General features: G+C 33.1%; 1 protein-coding gene across 3 annotated transcripts in view; it reads right to left on the bottom strand.

Moving 5' to 3' along the window:
* Positions 1-24,983, bottom strand: part of FBXL17 (F-box and leucine rich repeat protein 17) — a 495,428-nt gene that overhangs the window by 433,641 nt on the left and 36,804 nt on the right. For 2 of the 3 annotated variants that reach the window (XM_019450532.2, XM_019450533.2), the window contains exon 4: positions 16,366-16,497. The exons of the other annotated variant lie outside the window; for it this stretch is intronic. In XM_019450532.2, coding sequence (XP_019306077.2) covers positions 16,366-16,497 — 132 coding nt within the window. The remainder of the gene's footprint in view (positions 1-16,365; positions 16,498-24,983) is intronic. 3 annotated transcript variants of the gene reach the window in all.

Genomic DNA, 24,983 nt, shown 5'->3' with positions numbered 1-24,983 from the left:
ACTAAATTACATTACTTTTAAATAATACATTGAAATATCTGAGAAAGTACTGTTTTTACCAGTTCAACGGCCCCTTTAGAAATGTACTTTAAAAAAAAAAAGTAGGGGCACCCTGGTGGCTCAGTTATTAAGCATCCAACTTTGGCTCAGGTCATGATGTCCCGGTACGAGAGTTCAAGTCCCACATCAGGCTCTGTGCTGCCAGCTCAGAGCCTGGAGTCTGCTTCAGATTGTGTGTCTCCCTCTCTCTCTGACCCTCCCCCATTCACACTGTCTCTATCTCAAAAATAAATAAATATTTTTAAAAATGATAAATTAAAATTTAAATTTAAAGAAACAAGTAAAAACTGAACTACTTATTGTTTAGGCACATATACATATGTAACAAAATGGGAAAAATTATTAACATAAAATTCAGGATAGTGGTTACTTCTGGTTACCTCTGAAGGGGAGTCAGAGATGAGAGAAAGGAGGAATACATGGGTGGTTGAAAGTTACTGGTAATATGCTATTCTTAGAGGAATAAGCTCTTGAGTAAATGTTAAATAATTTTTAGATAAATTGGCTTTTATAAGGAAATAAGAGCATGCATGGACTAATGATAGCATGCTATAAAACCAAAATTATGACTAGCAAAATTTTATACTGAAGTCCATTTTGAAAAAACAACTGGAATTTCCTTATAGAAATTTACCTTTTACAAATGTTTCTTCCTAACAGTATTAAAATATTGGCAAACTCAAATCCATTTTGCAAATATTCAGACTGAAGGGCAGACTGGAGAAATGTTCTCAAAGAACCAAGACCCAAGCCAAAATTATTCTCCTCCTTTAATCAGAGTAATATTACCATATTGGTTTCAATTTGCAGTTCTTCAGAGGCTGTTCAGGGCAAACATGTTAGAAGTTATAATGCTATATACCTGAAATTTATATAATAAAAGAAAGTAAAAAAAAAATGAGTCTAATTGTATTTAGATGTGTGATGTATCTGTATTAACATTTTTTAAATTTCATAAAGCTTCAGATATATAGAATCTTAATTTATAACACATTTTACTTCAAAGAAAATAAATCAAATAAAAAAATTAAAATGCATCTTATTCAATGTCAACATAAAAACTCCTAGGTCAAACTACCTTAAGAAAACCCTAAACAAACATATTTATGATTATTTATGAGCAAAGTTTGTTTAAAAGCCAAATCAGAAATATCAGTAGTTAGCAGTATGCTCAAACACATTATTCTGAAATTTCTCAAGCATAAAATATATTTATTATTAACAGTAATCTAGAAGCCAAATACTAATTTAATATGAAGGTAATACAACATAATGTATATCATGTTTTATATTTCTTTATAGATCTAAATGTACAAAAGAGGAAGATTTAGGTTACCTAAGAGTATCAAAAACAAACAAATGTAAGAGTTCATGCAAAGATGTAGAGCCAGACAAGTTATTAGATTAAAAATCACTTTTAAAAGGCAGAGGCACTAAGACTCTTTATTCTTCTTACTAGAAAATCAACAATTTCTAATACATTCTTACTGCTAGAATTTAAGAACAAAATGACTTTTAATTGCCAAAAGTTGAGACAGTAAAGAACTAGTAGGGGTTAAATCTTGGCTATTAATATAAAGGAAAACACCATAAATGAAATTTTTAGAAATAGGTCTCAATTGTCAATCTATCACCACAGCAAGCTAATGAAAGATAAAAATAGCATCCTTCTTCTAGACTTTAGTCATATGCATTAAACATGAAAGGGCATGGAAAAAGAACCATACATAGAAAACCCCAACAAGATTCTCTTTAAATTTTCTTTTAATTGACTTGATTAGAAAGCGTTATCTGAAGAGAAAATATAATAATAAGCACTTAAGGAGAAAGAATTAATTCAAACTCATTTGAAATGACTTACATAAATTCCAAAATTATACAATGAAGGGACCTACTATGTGACAAGCTTAGCACTATCCACTTTGTATTCACTATCATAACTATACAAATGCTCTGCGTAAAGTTGTAATTCGATACTGAAAAGAAGAATTTGGTAACTTCTAAAGCCTATTCTATACTGTACTGAAACTTGCTTGTTTATTAGTACTTACCTCTAAATATATAGTGTTAACAAAGTTAGTATGGGTAAGCTTTAATATTTAGAAGAGAATGACTTCTCTAACTTCTAGACAATTAAAGTAAAAAATTTAAACACCCAAATTGCCCAAGAACTAGGAAGTAAAAATCTTCTGTACTCCAGTTAAGCTTCCATTCCGACTTCTAATTCACTGTACATCAAAGAAAATCAACTTTCCCTGACACATAAGGACTATTCCCTTCAGTGATCAGGCAGGTGTTGAGGCCAGAAAGAGAGCCTATTTTCCACAGCCCTTTACCTTGTTTGATCACTGGTTACTTTTGATCTGACACTGCCCTCTCTCTAGTAATGACTTCCCCCTCATAGACCCTACCTCACATCTGTCAGAAAGAATAAAGGGCATCAAACTGAGACCTGACAACGCCTATGGGCCATGCGATGGGCTGCCAACTGAATGTTCCCCAGCTCCCACAATTTCCAATTCAGTTTCTTTTGTTCTGGTAGGTACAGGGTTAGGGTACCAATGACAGCAGAAAGGATTATGCAGCAACTGTGAAACCAAGCCTTCTTGAATGTGTATCTTTTATCTTTGCTTCTTCATCTTCTTAAATGCTGCAAACTTCATGGTGGTTACTATGAAATACATATTCAACAAGTGCAATAGAAAGTTTGTTTAAATCCTTTTCCAGGAGAAAATAAAGGACACAATGTATTGTAATTCAACTATAAAGCTTTAAGGAAAAAGTTTCAAGCCCATGGTGTGAGATTAGTAAAGGCCAGCTGTCAAAGAGCATGTTAATAGTAAATGAAACCACAGAAGTTTTACGGGAACCACTAACTTAGTGGGTATTGCCATACACCACCGAAAAAAGGAAAGGTCTCCTAAAACAATGCACATATCACAAAAGGTGATGATTTCAATTGTTAAATTACAGATTTTCAGACTAATTTGATGTGAGAATAAGCTTCTCTAGTCTTGTTTAAATAATGTGCTGAGTTTATGTAACCTCTCTTTTAAAAAAGGCATTAATTAATAACCTAAATGCTAGAAATAAGAAAAATCTGGTCAAATATCACTTTGGAATATTATTAATAATTTTTAAACTCTCATTAAAATATTGCATGAGTTTTTGAATATTTGTCAATAAATCACCCTCTCCACACAGATGCACATTGATGGACAACTCATTATCAGGCATGCACTAAAGGAATTTGTAGGAAGTGGGTTTGGGAGCCTTCTAAGGTCACTTTCAAGGTTAAGTCATTACCATTTTTGTTTAAGAAACAGGACTTTTCTTACTTTAATAAGTAGGGTCAGAAGAAGGAAGTGCATTATCAATAAGACATGCAAACAAATCTAATGTACCTTTAATATATATAATGTATTAAGACAAATGAATAATTAACCTTAGACATGTACAAATATAGAATCTCAAGAATGGGAGGTAAGCACTGAGGTGATTACAAGTTGGCTGTAATAACTGAAAGAAGTTACTTTCCACAACAGGTAAAGTAAGGTATGCTTTAATAGAAAGAAAGGGAAAAGCACAAACATCTGAAGAATTAACCTGTGACACTAGGGAAATGCAGACAGTAGAATGAAAATGATTCACCACTATGGAAAAGACTATATGGAAATACCTCCTAGTCTTACACTGATCCACAGTCAGCACAAGTACTTTATCTTTAAAAAAAAACAAAACTGTTCTTGACTGTAATAAAAAAAATAATAATATAAAGTACATTAAAAAATGTAACTGGTTTATATAGACTTTAATATATGAAAAAGATGAAATATATATATATATATGTGTATATATACACACATATAGATAGATATAGATATAGATATAGATATAGATATAGATATAGATATAGATATAGATATGAAAAAAAGAGGATTCCTATATGCTTGGACTTACTTTACAGACAAAAGCCATCTAGGTGTACTAGAAAGAAATATCACTTCCAGAATGAAAAAACACAATCCAAGGTTAAAATACAGTTGGTTGAACAAATACTTGCCCATTTTTTTCCTTAAGTCTTCCAAATGGCACTTACTCCTCCAAGAAAAGAAAGAAACAAATTGCATTGATTATTCTAGTCAGATGCCTATTTACGCTTCTTTCTGAGTATTCTTTCCCCAATTTTTGATTCTACAAAACCATTAGAACATTTTAAAGAACAAAAAGATAATAATATAAATGGAATCAATTTATGAAATTAAGAACTATGACTTTGACAGAAAGTATTTTTACAAGAATACATGTCAGTGTCATTTCTGCACAGTATATTACCCTCAAAGCATGCAGTATCAGTGTTATAACTAAACTTAACACCAGATTTATTTGGTGCATTTAGCTAGTATCAAGCAACCAAGATATGCATCAAATATTACACTTTATCTATCTCTAATTGTAGCAACAAAATCAAACTCATCTAAACAAACTCATCCACAGAAACAACTTGGTAACTTTCATCTCCTGAACATCCAAGTGATTAAAGTTTGACAAAAGAAAAAAAAAAACACAATTCTCAGCAGTCTTGGAGAGATTTTTGTTAGAGTTGTCAGAAAGCAGGAAAAAATGCATTGGTGGAAGCACTAAAGTCAAATATTCTCAACAAGATGTAAATCAAGAAATGCCATTTACAATAAAAAGATTTTAAAGACACAAGTTCAACGTTCACTTTTAAGAAATCATTTCCTAAAAACTACTTAATTCTTGAAGAGGGTAGACTTCTCTGGGGTTTCACTTCCTCAAGCTGTCACTGCCATTCTTCTGGTATAAACACTAATGAAGAATCAGTTGACACTGCTGCAGAATAAAGCTTATTTCACCAATTCAGTTGTTAATAAAAATTTATGTACCACAAGCTAGGCTATGTGTACATACCAAAGTATAAATAATCATCTTTAAAGTTACTGACATGTGTTTCATTGAAAATGTTAATTTTTAATAGCTTTCCTTCCTGTCACAAAAGTAATTTTTCCAGAACTAAATCAAAAAGACTTGAGTATAAAATGTTTCATCTTCATTAACAGTCATTTTCAAAAACTTTACAATTTTTACATAGAAGATCTTTAATTTTTAAGAACTTCTAATATCTATTTAAATAGCCAAAACATTGAGAGATGTAGTCTGATACTTAACTACATGTTTTAAAATTTAAAAGACATTATCATCCCCATTTACAAAGAGCTTACATGACTAAACTGAAACCTTGAAACCTACAACAAGGTATCAATGGATTAATAAAAAATTATAAAGTACAGGAAAAGCTGATAGTATATGGGAAAGCAATAAATGTGGAATTCCTAAAGAAAATTTGACAAAAAATATTTAGCTAAGCTTGAAGGTATTGAACAAATATTAGAAGCAAGATGACAGCAGAAAAAGAAGAGTAAATGAACAAGTTGAGAATATAATGAGAATAGAGACTAGTAACTAGAGAAACCTGTGAAGAAAGCCATTACAGATCTTCTGAAATGATAAATAGTATTTTATCAAGAGGATTCCTGGGTTGTGGATGTGAAAAACAAAAGGTCAATCTACGGAAATGTCTTAGGTCATGACTGAATTCAGTGGTATACCTTTCACGCTGTTTTCCATTAAGCTCTTCATTCATAAGCCTAAAACAACTTTAATTTATGGAATGTATATTAGATTATGTAATAGAACTGCCTACAATTATATATAATGAGAAAAATATTTATTAATATATCAGCGGTAGAGGGGTATGTACATGTGTGTACAAAACTATGTCCTGTAACAACTTAAAACATATGACATATCAAGCTATTCAAATTACATGCCAATATTTAAAGTTAACATCAACTTAGTGAAAAGTCACAGAAATACATTTTGACTCCCCATTCAGAGAATCTACAAATCAAAACTTAACCTAATTCTATCATGTTCTCTGATGAGTCAAAATGAAGGGCTAGCATAACATCATGCAAATAATTTTACAATCTGTAGGTATTCAGATAGGCATTTAAAGAACACTGAATATAAATAAATGCCTTCCTCTTTATTTTTACAAAGACATATTCAAAAAGAAAAAAATAAAAGATTTACTCATCACCCAAATGTAGTTCAACTAGGACTCTGATTTATAACTATTTTTCTTTGAATTACATATTCTTAATGTATCCATGTATATATCATCTTAGAGTGAATGATAAACACCTAGATTTTATGCTTAAATCAGAAACAGTCAGTCCCATAAAAACCTGGCAACAGACACTATAAATTTTCTACCCCAAGAACTCTTCTGAAGTAATCCACTTCTATCATATTTTAGAAACCAAAAATAGTGAAGTACAGTAACTACTAAAGAAAAATACCATGTTGATCTTTTCTGCAACCTAAATTTGATACGGCTACATAAATAAGATGCAATAAGAGAGTTTAAAAAGTGAGTAAATATCAAAATAGTACAGACTTCATCTGGCTTTTCAAGTTCTCAACTACTAAAAACCAGAAGACACAGTCCAAGGCAAAGAATTTACTCCAACACTCTCAGGACAATCCATCCTTCCACCCAGGAGGCAACTCCATGTTTAGACTTTTATCAAAAACTTCAAGAAAGACAACAAAGGAAGACAATCTACGCAATATGAATAAGCAAAGTATGTAACAGAAATAGGAACAGTACTCACCACACAAGTTACCTAGACAGAAGCACAATCTGTACACCTTTTGCCTGAAGAAGAATCACTGGTGAAAGCCCAAGTAGCATAACACTTTCATGGCAACTTATCTTTTTGATAACAGCTGTAAGAAAATGCTAGGAAAGATGCATCCTGTCACCTGGTAGCCAGACTCAACTAATGATATTCAGAAGGGCAAACCTAAAAAACCAAAACAAAAACACTAATTCTTTTCCCCTTAAGCTTAACGGCTAAAATAATAAATGGGATTAAGTCTTGGATATCCTAAGACCCTAGCACCTCATTACTGTGGAAAAAGAAACACATAAGGCAAAACTTCTCCCTAGATCCAAGTAATACATCTTACTTGGTGACTGACAGTCTAGAAAGGTAGCTGAAGAATATGTGCTCATAAGTGACAGAATTAATGTACTCCCAGCATCCCAATGCCATCCAACACTATAAAATTTCTATTTGCTAAGTCTGATGACTAGGCTCTTTATCTCAATCCAATATCTCCTGTTACCAACATTTGAGCACAAAGCCCTAGACAGCACTTTCACACTTATAGCTGAGAGATAATTTGATTTGCTCCAAATCTTTCTGATTTTTTAAAATATGCAGTGCCAAAAGAAAAGTAAACAAAAATTACATCTTTAAAGAAAAAGCAAGATCTAAAGTATAAAATATATAAGTGAAATAACATCAGCAAAAGAACCGCAATACTAGAAATAACCTACCAACTATAAATTTTAAACCAAAACAAGTTGGATATTTTTAGCAATCTAGAATATCACCCAAAAAATTTTTTTTAAGAATATATAAATACCACTTGGAGTCTCCTATTTTTAACCATAATAAATTCTGCATTGTCAACACTGGGTATCTGTATTGGAGTTCTTAATAATAGGCTAGCTTCCTCCTGAGATGCTTTTTGCATTTGAGCATCTCCTATCATCACTCGTAAGTCCCAAGTTTGTGAACTAATTTTAATACTACTAAACTAATACAATTAGGCAAGTAAATATGCTGGGTAAAAAAAATTACTAAATTCCAAAGAAAAATTATTTAGTTATTATCCAAGTCACTGCCTGCCTGTGTCACACTGGTACACAGGAGAACACACACACACACACACACACACACACACTTTATGGTTTTTTATACCTTCCAAATGACATAATACAGTTCATTTATGTTCTTACCAAAATACCTGATAAAGATACCCAAAGAAGTACACTTATCATGATGGCACTGGGTAATGTACTGAATTGTTGAATCACTATATCATACACCTGAAAACCAATATAACATTGTATGCCAACTACAGTGGAATTAAAACAAAACTTAATAGAAATTTCTTTAATTTTTAGAAAGAGAAAAAAATAATTTTTAATTTTTTTTTAACATTTATTTATTTTTGAGACAGAGAGAGACAGAGCATGAACGGGGGAGGGTCAGAGAGAGGGAGACACAGAATCTGAAATAGGCTCCAGGCTCTGAGCCGTCAGCACAGAGCCCGACGCGGGGCTCGAACCCACAGACAGTGAGATCGTGACCTGAGCCGAAGTCGGACGCTTAGCCAACTGAGCCACCCAGGTGCCCCAAAAATAATTTTTAAAAAAAGCATAAAAAAGGATATCCACACGAGAAAGATACCAACAGATTAAAAAGACACAGGATAAGCTTTAGCAAAGAATATATAATGAGTTCATTGTATTCTTCAGATTGAAAAATATACCAAATAATCTTTTAACTTCGGTTTTCAAGTTATTTGGATGCCAAATAACTTTTGCTTTTAATTAAAATTGGTCCTTCAAATACCATTGAGAAAATAAAACCAATTTTATTAACAATAAGGATATACAAGTCCATATAATTCTGACAAGAATACAAATCATATTCTAGTTGTTGCTCAAAACTGCATTTTGTTAAAAATCCACCATCCTAGAAAATACCTCTTGAGTACTTAGTGACAATGGCTGGATAAATCTGATACACAAAGAATGGCATCATTAATACCGTAACTAAATCAAAGAAATTTACTTATTTGAAAAGTCAGAGGAGGCTGGGTGGCTCATTTGGTTAAGAATCTGACTGTTGGTTTTGGCTAGGGTCATGATCCCACAGTTCATGAGATCGAATTCCACGTCAGGCTCTGTGCTGACAGTGTGGACCCTGCTTGGGATTCTCTCTCCCTCTCTCTCTCTCTCTCTCTCTCTCTCTCTCTCAAAATAAATAAACATGAAAAAAGATTTTAAAAAGTCAGAAAACTACTGACTCTGAATCTGTAAGCTATTTTTCAAGCTTTTATTTACATATGTAAATCTATCTTCTTTTTAAAGTACATCGCCAAAATACTTGAAAAAATACATTTTAAAGTTTATTTATTTTTGAGAGAGAGCATGAGCAGGGGAAGGGCAGAGAGAGACTCCCAAGTAGGCTCATGGGGCTCAAATCCACAAACCGCAAGATAACGACCTGAGCCAAAATCAAGAGTCAGACACTTAACTGAAAGTGAAGTTTCAGTTAACTTCAGTTAACTTAACCGACTGAGCCACCCAGGCACCCCTGGAAAAATACATTTTAAAAGCATGTTCAATTCAGTAGGAACCCATTTGTCACTAAGCCAACACTTATTGAATGTCTATTACGTGCACAATGAGGGGTGATGGATAAAAGAATAAGTAGATACTCCCTGCCCTCAAAAGAGTTCATAATCCATCAGCAAGATAAACCTGCAAAGCATGATTTTAATTACTCCTGAAGAGCAATTTGGCATGATCTAGTAAAAATTGGAAAATCTACATTTCTTAGCGCCCTATAATTACATTTCTAGGTATAGACCCTAGAGAAATTCTTATACATAAGTGCAGGAGACTTACATAAGGATTTTATTGCAACAATACCTGTAACAGAAAAACACTGGAAGCAATGCAAGAGTCCTTCAGTAAGGAATGGATAAACAGGATATACATATCTATATAGAACACTAAGAGTTACAAAGAATGAATTACATATTATCACTAGATCTCAAAAACAACTTAAAAAAGTAAAAATGCCACACTATATAAAATGTATGTTAGCTAACTTGACAATACATCATATTTTAAAAAACTAAAAAATAAGTAAGTTTAAAAATAAAAATGCAAATTGTTGGCTGATAATTTGTAAGAACAGATATTTAACAATACAATATCAGATATAAACTATATGTGACTACAAACTAAACAATACTATGTCATTCATGGTACCAATTATGTCTATTAAAGTTTTTTTTTTTTTTAAAGCATTTTAGGTCATCATAGTAGTTGTCTCTAGGAGACAGTGGGAATGACATGGGGTACAAGACAACAGAGGCTCAAAGTTTATTTCTTTTATTAACTCAAAAAAGAAGCAACTTGAACAAAATGTTTAACAACTGTCAATGTCTAGATGATGGGCATATAAATGTTATTACTTTTTATTATTCTATATTTTTCAATTTCTCAAAATAAAAAAATAATACAAGACCTCAAAACCTGATCGCATTTCACATTTGCTGAAACCCCATGCTATAGTCCCCATTACCTAGAGACATACAAATTCCTTTAGCATGATGCTCAAAAGTCTCATCCTGATCCCTATCCTCCTTTACAAACCCAAATATCAACACTTCACCCACCACCCTGCCTGTAAAACTAATCTTACTTTAACACCCACCACATATTAAACATTACACATATTTTCCCAGTGCCTTGTATTTGTTAGTGCTGTCTCTCACAAATGCAAATACCCCAACAAAAATGTTTACCTGCATCATAATATCACAGCACTATATATCATTCAAGACTCAGTTCAACTGTCACCTACTACTTATAGTACAATTTACAAACTACTTTTGTCATTGGTATTTCCACAGCACTTATAACTAGACAGGAATCTCCTCCCTTTAGCAATAAAACTTAATTTCTCAACACTTCTCACAGAGCCTGGCGCACGCTAGTCAAATATTAAATGAACCGAATGAACATCTGAAACAATATTAAGGAACAGAGTAGAAGGAAATCAGTTCATTGACTTATTCAAAATTCTATTAAATCTACTGGACAAAAATAAAATGGTATTTAGCTTCTGAATCCAAATTTCACAAAAAACTAAAATAAAATACTATGCTTTTGCAAAGTAAAAAAATTTTGCATAAATAGTGCAATTCTATTAAAGTTAACTATGATCATACTCATACAGGATTAAGATGAAAATTAAATGCAATCTTGAAACGCCTTTCTTCTTTGATAAGTTTACTAATTTTCTAGAAAAGATTTCAATATGTCTCCATTGGTACTTCCCCTGAAATCAGTTATCATCCTAGCAAAAAGATCTTCTGCTCATGATAATAAATAATTTCTTTCTTTGATGTCTCAAAGTACCTGTCAGCAAGTGTTTTAAAGGGGGAAAATGTCTTTTAGAAATTACTGTATGGTTAAAAGGCAAATAGATTATTAGCTCCATCTGTGATGTATCCATGAAAGGGCTTGAGGACAAAGGTTTGGGATTCTAACAGATCTGGGTTAGAATCTTAACTGTGACACCTGTTTGTCGTTACTTAACCTCTCTAGGTCCCAATTTCCTCATCTGTAAAATAGAATAAAAATAAACTACCTCATATGATGGTTTTGAGGACTACTTATGTAAAACTGCACACTGCCTGGCACATTATAAATACAAAAAGAAAAACCTAACTATCAAATATTTTTAAATATCAACAAGTGACAGCAAAATCATGAAATGTAGCATTCAATAATAAGATAAAGCCCAGTATCTTTAGGTCACCTATTTTAGAGTGCCACATTCATGCACCGTGTCTACTGGAAAGTAAGTACCACTCTGGATGTAAGTAAATGCCTCGTCCATTAAGAGGGGAAAGGACAATGAAGGCAAGTATCTACTGTAAGAGACCTGGAAGTTTAAATGAGTATTTTGAAAAGGGAATCCCTCACAAATATAAATTATTTAAGTCTGGGATTACAAGTAAACTTATTTCACAAGGAGTATTTCAGAAATAAGATATAAGAAATGTAGTGGGGTGTTGGGGGTAAAAGGGGAACCAAATCCCTTAATATATTAACTCTAAGTTGAAAAGCAAAGAGTCAGGAAACGCAAGCCTTAATATAAATGCTGAATTAGCTACTGCTATTTAAATTCTGACGAAAATGTTTACCTCACATACTCCAGTTGATGATAACATGGTTACCAGTGTATTCACTTAGCTGCTGCAACAACCTCAAATCACAGCAAGCAGCAACCAGGAATTAAACTGTGAATAGGTGTGAAATCAGAATATAGTAGATGATAGCCTTAATTCAAATTGGTAGATTCCAGAAAGTAAACTCTGGAAGGAAGAGGAAGTAAAGTAAACTTTACAGAAGACTTCCTATTTTGGGGACCATAAAACACATTTGCTACTTTACCTCTTAATCTCATTTAATCTCTTTAATACTCATAAGAACACATCTGAGGTAGCATTATATCCTTTCTGCAAACAAAGAAATGAAAGTACAAAAATTAAGGTAACTAATCCAAGTCACATGACTAAGAAACCTTAGGATCAAGGTATGAACTGAGTTTAGTTCAACTCAAATAGGGCATTTGCCTCAATCACCCCTTGAAATGCTTCCAGGCTACAAGAAGGAGGTCTGAAGAGGTGAATTTAGATCCTACTTCATACATGTAAGCCTCCAAAAAATTATAAAATGAAAAAATAAAAACATTATTAAAAAATTATGGTAGCAGTCAAAGAACTCTATGCCATATAATTATAAAACTAATAAAATAACAATTCACCAGGAGACTGAAAAAAAATAAAAGTTCACAATTAACTCTCAGGACATCAAGTTTTAACCAGGAAACATTTATCACTTCCCTAAAACTTTCTAAAATCTATTCATAATACATTACTACTTTCTTGGTAATTGAGACACCCTATACTAGATCACAACCCAACTCTATAGAATAGAAGGTGTTAAAAAAATAGACCAAATAAACACAATACATATAGATCTAAATAAAATATACTGACCCTAGGACTTCACATAGAAGCTATTTTCTAAGTAAATTATAAAATCTTAGTACTTTAAAGCATCAGGTTGGATGACAATTGACAGATAATCCATCTGATCTTGTCACAACTAAGTAAGAAGCTGCCCAAAGAGCTTCTCTGTCCAAAGAGTAAAGAAGAGGAATCTGGAGCAACAAGAGTAAAGAAGCAGACAGAATACATTTAAAGAGGTGTCTAGATCATCAATAACTGTACATTTAAGTAAGTATGGATTAAAAAATAACTTTGTAGCCAGTACTGCACAGAAGAGATACAAAAGCTATCACTAAGAAGGGAGATAGTTGTATACAATATGCTAGAACCTCACTATAGTTGCATTCCTCAAATCTATTTCTAAAATCTATACCACAGTTTTATAGCAAATACAAAACATGTCATATAGGAGCATGGCAACTGTATCACTCAAAAAGAAGTAAAACAGAAATCTACTCTCTTTTGAGTAAAATTTTACATGGAAGTCCTCAATTCTTTGCCTCACCATAACTCACTGAGTCTTAAAATGTAAAGTCATTGTCCTCACTTTCCACCGGAATAAAACTCACTCCGATAAACACAGGAATCCTTCCCTAAAGTTTATCTTACTTAAATCAGTCCCACAAATAAGAATGTTCAAATATCTTTCTATTTTGTGTAAAATAGCAAGTTCATCTTTAACTTCTAAATATAACTAATATTTCAAATTATTTTAAGAAATTTTCCCATTAAAACCACCTAAAGAACAAAAATTGAAAACAAACCATAATACCTGCAGAAACTATGTATAAGCATTCTACCTTTATAGTTATATCAAGGACACAAAAGCGATGTCACTGAAATATACAAAGACAATGCTGCCATCTAAAGGCCAAGATACAATATGAAAAAAAATGTATACTCAAATACTGCCAATATATAAAAACAATTTGATATTTTAAAGTCAGCAAAGTTTACACTTTTAAAGAAACTCTATGCTATGACTATTTTTAGACTATAAACAAAATTCTAATACTCTTTTGAGAAGATTCAATTTAATAAGAGAATTAGCAAAACAATTTCATTAATGATTGGTATCTGCACAGGTCAAATTCTGTTGGCATCCTTTCAGACACAGCATTCTCCTAAATATCTCTATTAGTTGTTAACTTACAAAATCTGTCTTATTTAGTGATGTTTAGTGATATTTCCTACCTGTAATTACATATGGAGTATAAATATTTTTATAAATATATACTGCATAAAAATATAAAAGTATATAAATATAATTTGCCTTTAGCCAGACTGCTATTATTTCTACTCACCCCATTTAAAATATTTCTTGTTAAAAGACTAATAATAACAGTTCTCAGAGTGAAAACACCTGAACTACTTAAAATTATAGCTTTGCAAGGATTCAAATATTTCTCATTGTTCCACAAATTCTAAAACAACAAGGTGTAGCTCCTATGGGAGGATAGATAATAATTCAACTGTCCAGTATGAAGAGCTCAAATGTTTCTAAGATTCCTTTTCTAGAACTTTAAATTGAAGGAACTTTATTGAACCGAACTTTAAGATTTAGCAAAATTACTTCAAATTTCCAATGAAATCAAATGTTTACTGAATAACATGACATACAAAATTGATTTCCTTATCATTTAAGTATTTCATCTTTTTAATGAACCACAATAATAAGGAAAAATGTGAATGTAAGTAGAAACTTCAGAACACACACAATTAGTTCCTCTGGGGAACCACGGACTAAAAATGTTAATGTGTTAAGAAAAATGTTTCTCTGTGTTTACTCAACAAGGAAGCAAATATTAATCACCCAACAAATATTCCCAGTATGTGAAGAATATAAAAATCTCAAGTTGGGTTTACCATCCTTTCATTTCTCTTGAATGTAAAGTGGAAACCAACAGACAACAAATACAGACAGGATTTCATAAAAGTTACTAGTTTTAGTGTCGCTTATGGGTCAGCGTTTGTACTAGACAACGTAAGGACATTATGCCATTTAATCCTCAGAGCTACAACCTGCAAGAAAACAGGTATTAGTAACCCTGTCTGCAGAAGAGGTTCATAGAGCAATTTCCCTAGAATCACAAGTGATTGTACACCAGGTTTAAAAAATTCACCCTCTGACCCAGAAAACCTTATTCATTCTATAAGATCATACTGCTTTAAGAGAGATTATTAAACCTGTAATAAATGTAAAGAGAAATGTGGAGGATTTTTACTATATAATTTCACAGGAAAATATAATTCTATGTGGTGATAAAAGCATTTCCTTTTAACTTATAGTGTTTTGATTTTTCTAACTGGAATCTTGTTTTAAAGTACATTATCTCATTTGAAGTGCTGATGGTTCTAGAGACCTTTTAAAACTTACATTAATTTATGAGACACATTTATCAAATATTGTAAACTGATCCCAAGAAGCAACAAAAAGATTCCTTTATTTGGGGAATACAATTAAGAGCAGGTCTCCTTTGAAAATATGCAACATATTCAGTACCACCTTGCCTACATTTTAAAGTACACGATTTCTCAACCTTGAGAAATCTACTAGTACCTCCCTAATGATAACCTGTTCTGTTAACTTTTACTAAGCACCCATCAAATCAAAATTTTAAAGGTTTGGAGTATTATTCAACCACTAAAAAAACTGAAGCTCTGATATATGCTACTACATGAATGAACCTTGAAAACATTATGCTATGTCCAAGAAGCCAAATACAATATACCACATACTGTGTGATTCCATTTGTATAAAATGCCTAGAACAGGCAAATCCACAGAGACATAAAGTAGATTGCCAGGTGCCAGGGGCTGGAGGAAGGGGGAAATGAGTGACAACTAATTAGCAGACTTTCTTTGGGGGTAATGAAACTGTTCTAGAATTAGTGATGATGACTACACAACTTTGTGAATATACTAAAAACCATTAAGTCGCAATACTTTCAAAGAGTAAATTTTATGGCAGGTGAATTACATCTCAATAAAAGAAAATAAACAGCTGTAAATATATATATTAAGTATGAATGAGTTACACATGTATATCACTAAAATATAAAATCTATATAACTAAAAAGATTATCTGCCTCAGCTTACTGAATCTCATTTTTCACCACACTAAGTGAAAAGCTTTAGTTCACACGTACACATCTTTCTGAACCATAAAAAAAAAACAAAAACCTAACTACCTAGAATTATTACAATCCCTAGGAAATCAAAAGGAACAACCACCACAGACTTATGTTTAGCAACTAAATTTTATTTTTTCCAATTTACCTGAGTTAATTAATTGCCAGAATTTAGACAAAAACCTATTAGCACATGCTAATGAGGAATTTTTAACACACAAGTACCACATGCAAGTACCTACAGAGTTATAGGATCAATTTATAAAACCATTGTTTTGAGAGGATTCTTGTTTTTAAGTAGTATTTGCCTCTAAGCCATCAAAAGAAGCAGATAAAATTTTATTATAAGTTATAAAGAAATCAAAGGTTAGAAACAAAATTTTTAAAAATGAAGATTATAACAAGTACTTACTAATTTGTTTTCCTGCATGTATATTCTTTGTAATTTCAGACAGCCCTTAGCTATGACGATCATGCCTTCATCTGAGATCTTGTAACATTGGCCGAAATGAATATCTTTGAGTTCTCTGCACTTTGAGCCCAGCTGTAAACAAAGAGATTTAGCTGAATGCTCAGAAAATAACAAAGATAACATATTTCTAGTGGAATTTCCATATAATTTTTTAAATAGCCATACCAAAGTTAAATTAACTGCTTATAAACTACTTTTAAAATAAAGTAGAATGTAGGCGATCTATAACTTAAGATAGTATTGTGTAAGCCTTTTCATCTGCTAATTACTTCCCTGCTTCAACTACCTCATACTATATGCCCACCTAAGGCGTCCAGATTTCTTAACACCTCAAAATCACATCTGTATTTCTCTTGAGTCAATTATATTGTTACACTGGTGGAGCCCAGTTACAAGGAATAAAACAAAGTTCCAAGAAGCAAGGCAAAGGTCTAATGAGTGAAAGAATATTTAATTCATTAGATCTACTTCTACTCTTGACGACCCCAATGAATCATTTCCTTCCACTGGCTCATTACCCTGGGAAAAAAGAAAAAGTCTAAATATGCTGTCGGTAATATTTTAGAGTACTTATTTACACACTGTACTGCATAAACTGAAAACAAAAGGACTATTTCCTGATTGAAATTCCAACTGTACCTTAGTTACCAAACAGGTACAATGTTCCCATTAAAACCATCAAGTATCACAGAGAACAAATTATATACATTTCCTTTCAAAAGCCATAGTGTAGATGATCAAACTATAAATGAATGCTGTCTCATGAGTACTACATATGAATGGAGTCATTTTAGAGTTAAAATAAGCAATCTCCTTTAGTAACAACTTATACATCAAAAATTATCTAAAAAATTACATTAAATAATAAAACTCAGTGTCAGCAAAGATTCAAAGTGTGATGATATACCACTGGTAAGAGTGAAAATTAGTACTAAAAAGTTTCCTTGGAGGGGAACCTAGCATAAATGAAAAAAAATTTGTGTAACTGAAAAATGTACAACTCAGCTTATAAATATTTGCAAAAAAATTAATGACAGAGGGATAGATAATTAGATAGATTATATGATAAAGTAAGCATACTAAAATGTTAATTATAGGGTGGTGGGTTAAATGGTGATGGGGATTAGGGAGTTAGGGAGTGCACTTGTCATGATGAGCATAGGGTAATGTATGAAACTGTTGAATTACTATATTGTACACCTGAAACTAATAAAATGCTGTATGTTAACTAACTGGAATTAAAACTTTTAAAACATATAAAAAAGATATTATACAATCCAGATAGTGGGTATATGGGCATTCACTGTAAAATTCTTTCAAATTTTCCATTAATATAAATTTTTTCATAATAAACTGATGGAACAATTAAATAAAAGTTTTTGGTAAATTTTAGCTACAAGCAATTAGCAAATGGGAATTTTTTAAATAGTAAAATAGAGAAAACAACCTAAAGATACAAATAAGTGTTTTCATGAAGCTGAATATTGTACAGCCATTAAAATTGAACACTTGACAAATAAAAATTAAAATTTTATATGTTTTTAAAATATAATCCAACTGAATTTCTGTAAACAAATTATGCACATTTAAATATACATATGTGTATATGTGTATAGAAAAGAGAGTGGGGGCACCTGTGTGGCTCAATCAGTTAAGCATCCAACTTTGGATCCTCTGCCTCCCTCTCTCTCTGCCCCTCCCCTGCTCACACACTCTCTCTCTCTCCCAAAAATAAAAACATTTTTTTAAAAAATGTTAAAAAAAAAAAAAAGAAAAAAGACTGAAATGTACACCAAGGTTTTAATGGTGCATTTTTTTTCTTTTCTGCCTATCAATCTTCTCACATCTTTTTAAAAGTAAATGTTACTTTAGTAATTTAAAAAAACTTTAAAGTTCTGTTTCAAGTAAAGTAATGACATTATAACAAAGACATGCGAATTCCATTATTTTCCAGGGATACATAGTTAAACTATGTTATTTTCATCTAGACCGCACTATAAACAATTACATATTCAACTAGAAATGGAAGTTCCACAAAGACAGAAGTTTTCCTGTTAACTATCCCTGGTGCCCAGTGTCTTCTGCTTAACTCAGCTGATACTGAGTAAATATTCGCTGAATGAATGAAAAGGCTGATACATATATGTAAAGAAGCCTCTTTGAAAAATGGATGAATATAGGAAACCATGATTATGGTCTCATATCCAGTTAATCCAGGAATTCTAAATTGAGTCCACAGGTAGACTTCAGGGATTCCAGGAAAGCAGATGAGAAAAAAAAGAGTACATTTTTATTTTCATACTATCCTCTAAATGAACTCTAGCCTTTACTTCACTTATTAATGTAAACAAAAAAATCACAATAGTTTAGCAGTACATGTGATTTTGTAAACAATGGAAATCAAAGATAATTTCTTATAATATCACTGCTGTTGCAGCTATCATGAAATTCCATTTCTGTTCATCAGTATTCATTACACAACCAGATCTTATAATGCATAAAAGAGGCACATATATTTCTAGAACAAATGTATAATGGCACATTACTTACACCTAAGAAAGCTAATCCAAAGCCAACAGCAGGGAAGATGGAAAATCAACTTGATAATCACTACAAAACTCCTCATAGGCTCACATATGTCTGGCATTGAGGGCAAGGATGGCATTAAAAACACCAGAATTCTTGAAAGTGTACTTAAGAAGTGGTTAACCACTCAGATCACCTACCCATGACTGCACAGCCTGATCTTGCCCACTCTCTCACAATACAAAAGACTGGAGTAAGTAAAACACAGGGTTTTTGGACTGAGGTGCACCATGCATAGCTCAAAGCAAAAGCATACTCCAGAAAATGTGGGGATGACATGAAAGTTTCTAAGGTGAAAATGAAGAAATTCAAATAAAGAATTCTGTAAGATGTTCCAGGATTAAAAGATAGTGACTTCTGGACTGAAAAAGCACATTCACATGTCCAGCACAAATGACAAAAACAGACCAATGACAAGGCAAATCACCATAAAATGTCAGAATTAAAGGGTATAAAAAAAAAAGATTCTACAGACTTCCAGTGACATATTTCATATAAAAGACTGCTATTAAAAAGGCATCAAACTTCTTAATGACAACACTGAAAGAAAGCAATAGAGCAATGCCACCAAATTCTCAAGGACAAGTATTTCAAACCTAGAATCTATGCTCAGGATTGAGACTATGAATTAAGTATGAGTATAAAAAGGAGACATCTTCAGACACGCAAGTTCTCAAAAGATTTACCTCCTATATATTCTTTATCAGGAAGCTACTAAAATCTGTGCTCTACAAAACAAGAATACACCAAGAGAAAGAAGATATAACATCTAGGTAACAGGATATCTAATACAACCACAAGATCAGGAAAACCTTAAGGATAATGGTGAAGGTTAAATACTTTGATGACCACTAATGCAAGAGCACTTGTATACAAGAAGTCCAATGTGGACCCTACAGACTATGCCAGGCAAATCTGCTATATGAAGATATATATTAACTAAGTATCCACATATAGATATACTAATGCAACTGTGGAAAAGCTTTTGACTCCATTCATGATAAGACTATAAAACTCAGTAAATGGGGTGCCTGGGTGGCTCAGTCAGTTGAGTGTCTGACTTCGGCTCAGGTCTTGATCTCAGTTTGTGAGTTTGAGCCCCACATTGGGCTGACAGTTCGGAGCCTGGAGCCTGCTTTGGATTCTGTGTCTGCCCCTCCCCCACGCGTGCTCTGTGTGTCTCTCTCTCTGTCTCTCTCTGTCTCTCTTTCAAACATAAAATAAAAACATTTAAAAAATCATAAAAAGTCAGTAAACTAAATCGGATGAGAAAATTAATTTCAAGAACCACAAAATTCTATAGAGAAAAAAGGCAGGTATGTAATTATAAAATGTAAATACCAAATACTTAATCAAAATTATGGAAGAATTATGTTGGGAGGATGCGTGAATAGGAGACCGGGAAGGATAAGTAAGCTAAATTCTCATCTTCCATAGCAAGGAATCTGCCTAGATGGTCTAAAATGGATAAATCAAGAAAATACAGATAGGCGTAGAAGAGTAATGCTTCCTTCTTCTGGAGAAAGTTCAATTAGTCTAATTCCTTATCTCTCCACTGACTAGTTTGTGTTTAATACACTGGACATGTTCAGCTCATCTCTATCCTTCTTCCCCCTGGAAACAAACTGCCCACAGCAAACAAGCATGCACTTCTATATTTGCAAGGCCACTCTGCTGGTGTGGCCGAGTTGATGATGAGTGGGTCTGCTGGCCAACCTCCAGAGTTAACAAGCCTATTCTGCTCCATTTTAAGCAATATTCTCCAATCTAGCCTTTCTGAGTAATAAAGTTGACTTGATATTTTTTCCTCTGTCCCTATTACCTTCTCTTGTTAATTTGTTCAGATCCTAGGAAGTAAAGAGGCCTCAAAACTTAGTGCACCAACCAGGACCACTGAAAAAATACAGAGGAGTCTATACAGGAGTGAATGAGGTATCTGGTAGGAATGCAGACATTAGTTTGTATGAACAGGTTGGTAGAATCTCATGTCAACACACGTAAGTCACACTGCTGCATCCTGCAAAAGAGTTTGAAGCTGATCACCTGGTATTTTGACTTATCAAGTGTCTTTTGGTTTTATATAAAAACAAGTGACTTTCCATAGAAGTAGAAGCAACATGGGCTTCAAGAGACATCAGCAGCAGGATAGCCTCAGAAACTTATCAAAAAAGAGTGCCTCAGGGGATAATTACTGTCATTTAGTCTCACTGCAGAAACTGATGTTCTGTTTTAAACATCATCACTGGACATGATAGGCAAGACTGCATTTCCATCAGTACTTATTTGAACTAATCATCATTTTCCCAACCGTAAGTATCCTAAGGTTCCAGACCATCCAATCACCGGAGAGTCAATCATTTTACCCAATATATTTCCCAGTTCTGTTAATGTTGTTCAGATCTCTCAATGCTGCAATCATCTTGTCCATTGTCCATAGGAAAACATTGAGAGGGCATCAACCTATATGAATAGCCCTGTCACGATTCCCTAAATTTCATACAATTAGTCCTCTATCTAAAAACTATAGAAGTTGTATATAACTCGTCTAAAAACAGAATTCTCTATTCAGAAAGAGAGTGCTAGAGATATTAAAGCTCTGGCCCTACCAAAATGGAGAGATCTTGATAAGAACACTGGCTTTCAGATGAGACATGGAAAAGGTGGTACTATGGAGTAAGAACCAAGCCCCAGTATAGGGACTATTCTAGATTATTTAAGTTAAAGACGCTGGACTTTTCACTAATCTACCATATTAAAGCATATGACTGAGTATAAACAAGATCAAAATCATCATCCAGTAATAGTAATGCCTTTAAAAAAATTAACCTGCAGTTTCTAGTCCAGCAGGTAAGGAATTTAGAAGTCACCACTCCAGGGGCACCTGGGTGGCTTAGTCGGTTGAGCATCCAACTTCATCTCAGGTCATGATCTCATGGTTCGTGAATTTGAGCCCCGCATTGGGCTCTGTGATGACAGCTTGGAGCCTGGAGCCTGCTTCGGATTCTGTGTCTCCCTCTCTCTCTGCCCCTTCCCTGCTCACACTCTGTCTCAATCTCAAAAATAAAGAATTTTTAAAAAATTTTTAAAGAAGTCACCACTCCATACTAATAAGAAAGGAAAAAACTTAACTGAAAAATCAACAACTCTTCTTACAGAAATGAGGTTACAAGAAAAACCAGTGTCCCCAAAACTGGAGAGACAAAACGGTGGACACAGAAAAACAACTTGCCAGAGCAGAAACCCACTAGAAGACACCTCTACCGGAACTAATGCTAGGGTAGGAAACACTAAATTATAATCCATCTCCTCCTATATCAAGTAAATAATCTACCCCCATTATTCTTATCCCAGCAAAAATCAACACCTAAAGGATCTACAAACATCTCAAAATTATCTCCGTATTACTTCCCACCTTACCAAAGAACACTGTGAAATGATAACTACTCATCACCAGGTAAGAATACCTATCTGGTTGATGTTGACTAGATGAATATCAATACTTACCTTGGCTGGATACTGGAAAACTGCTGCCTGAAGGCCTTCCTAGGTAATGGAGATTATTAACCTTGTGGAATTTTACCTCCAACCACACCTCTCCATTTTCATTCAACCTGCCCTTTATTTCTACTTGAATCTGGCACCCATGTCAGGTGCAATCCTAACTCTCACTCTTCACTCAAGTAAATGGTCTTAGTAACCTAAGATATAGAACCCAAGTTTATCATTTAAGAGGTTCTGAATTTTGGGGCGCCTGGGTGGCTCAGTCGGTTAAAGTGTCCAACTCTTGGTTTTCCCTCAGGTCATGATCTCACAGTTTGTGAGTTCAAGCCCCACATCAGGCTCCAAGCCAATAGCTCTGAGCCTACTTGGGATTCTCTCTCCCTCTCTCTCAGCCCTTCACCCACTTGCATATGTGTTTGTGTCTGTCTCTCTCTTTCAAAATAAAGAAAGAAATTTTTTTTTAAAAGAGAAGTTCTGAATTTTTATCGACATCAGTTCAATATCTGGCTACCCATGAAAGGTAAAAATCAGATAAATAGTAATAGAAGACCCCTCTCTAACTCAGGAAGAACAATAGTATATTAAAGGCACTCAGCAGTCAACCCTGAAGGCAAGTGTTTAATGAAAAGCATGCTGCTGGTCACTCCATCACCTAAAAAGAAGCTACTCCATCCATCCATTAAACCATGGTTCATTTTCACATGTGACAGTAATCAGGAGTACAAATGGACTGAAGTAAACAAATATAACAGAAAATAGATTGCCCTTGATTAATTCTCTTCTTCTTTATAATAATTATTCAAGATTATTCACAAATTTGCTCTAAAACATCCGAAGGTATTTTTCAAATTTTTCTATAAAATGTTGGGAGGTGATTTTCCTAGCATCTCAAGTTTTAATTAAAATATTGCATACTACCCTTGGGCATTTATAAAAGAGAATTTGTTTTAAGAAGCCATCTGTTATTACCAGGTTATTTTTATAATTAAAAAAAACACCTTAGGAAGAATATACTTCAACGGACAATGAATTTAGACAACTGAAACCACAAAACTGGTGTGGGATAAAAACAAGAGTAGGTCTTCCAATGTCACATGAAAGTTGCTCAAAATCAGTATTAAGAAAATATTTTTAAAATATGCTGCCTTCACTAGAAAAGGAAAGTTATTCCTTCTACTTTCCATTCCCAATATGTCACTGCTGTAATTATTATCCACATGCAAATGAGAACAGTGAATAAAAGTCAATCCATATCAAAAATGCTATTTCAACACCAAAACACACCAAAAAAACCTTTGTCACGACTAATGTTTCAACTAAGAAAATACTGTGATTAAAACTTTTTCAACTTCATTTTTAAAACATAGAAAGCTATTAAGTGTCCATCAACAGATGAAAAGAAAAAATGTAGTTTATACATACAACAGAAAATTATTCAGCCATGAAAAGGAATGAAACTCTATTATATGCTACAACATATATGAACCTTAAAAACATAAGCCAGACACAAAATATTTACTGTTGCATGATTCCACTTATAGGAGACAGCTAGAATAGGCCTAGAATTCATAGACTCAAAACAGAGCTTACTAGGGCATGAGGGAAAAAGGAGGAATAGAAAGTAAATGTTTAACTGGTATGGAGTTACTAGTTGGAATGATGAAGAAGTTCTAGAAATAGATATTGGTGATAATCACACAATATTCTATTCTTAATGCCACTGATTTATATGCTTCAAAATGATTAAAATGGTAAATGTTATGTATATTTTATCACAATGAAAAAAAGGAACACATTGAAATAGCAAATGTCAACAAAACTTGAGAGAAAAAACTGCCAAGAGGCAGGGATGCTTGTTCCCAAATCTGTTTTTTCTAATTGTAATTTTTATAACACAATTGCGTTAAGAAAAATAAATAAATGACTTCAATAAGAAGGAAAAAAGAAAGCTGTAGCTATAAAAACTAGGTTGAATGTTTGCATTCAATAAAAGGAAGCCATAAAAAGCTGCTGTCATATTAGTTTTGGGTAAGACAACCATATGGTCCAACCTAGGATGGTTTGCCTTATGATCTCTTTACTTTAAGATGGTGCCAAAGCAATACACATTCAGCAGAAACTATTCTTCAAATTTTGAACTTTGATCCTTTTCTAGGTTGGCAATATGTAGTAAGATACACTCTCATGATGCTGGGCATGAGCGGGGAACTGCAATTCCCAGCCAGCCATGTGATCATGACAGTAAACAACCTGTACACTTAAAATCATTCTGTACCCATACATTCTATTTTTCACTTTCATACAGTATTCAATAAATTACATGAGATATCTGACACTTCATTATAAAATAAATTTTGTGTTACATGATTTTGCCCAAATGTAAGCTAGTGTAAGGGTTCTGAGCAAGTTTAAGGTCAGCTAGGCTGTGATGTCAGGTAAATTATGTATACTAAATGCATTTTTGACAGGGT

Source organism: Panthera pardus, unplaced genomic scaffold (assembly GCF_024362965.1).
Source record: "Panthera pardus isolate Hobbes unplaced genomic scaffold, ASM2436296v1 HiC_scaffold_2, whole genome shotgun sequence".
Classification (NCBI taxonomy): Eukaryota; Metazoa; Chordata; class Mammalia; order Carnivora; family Felidae; genus Panthera; species Panthera pardus.
This window is presented reverse-complemented; position numbering and strand designations above follow the sequence as displayed.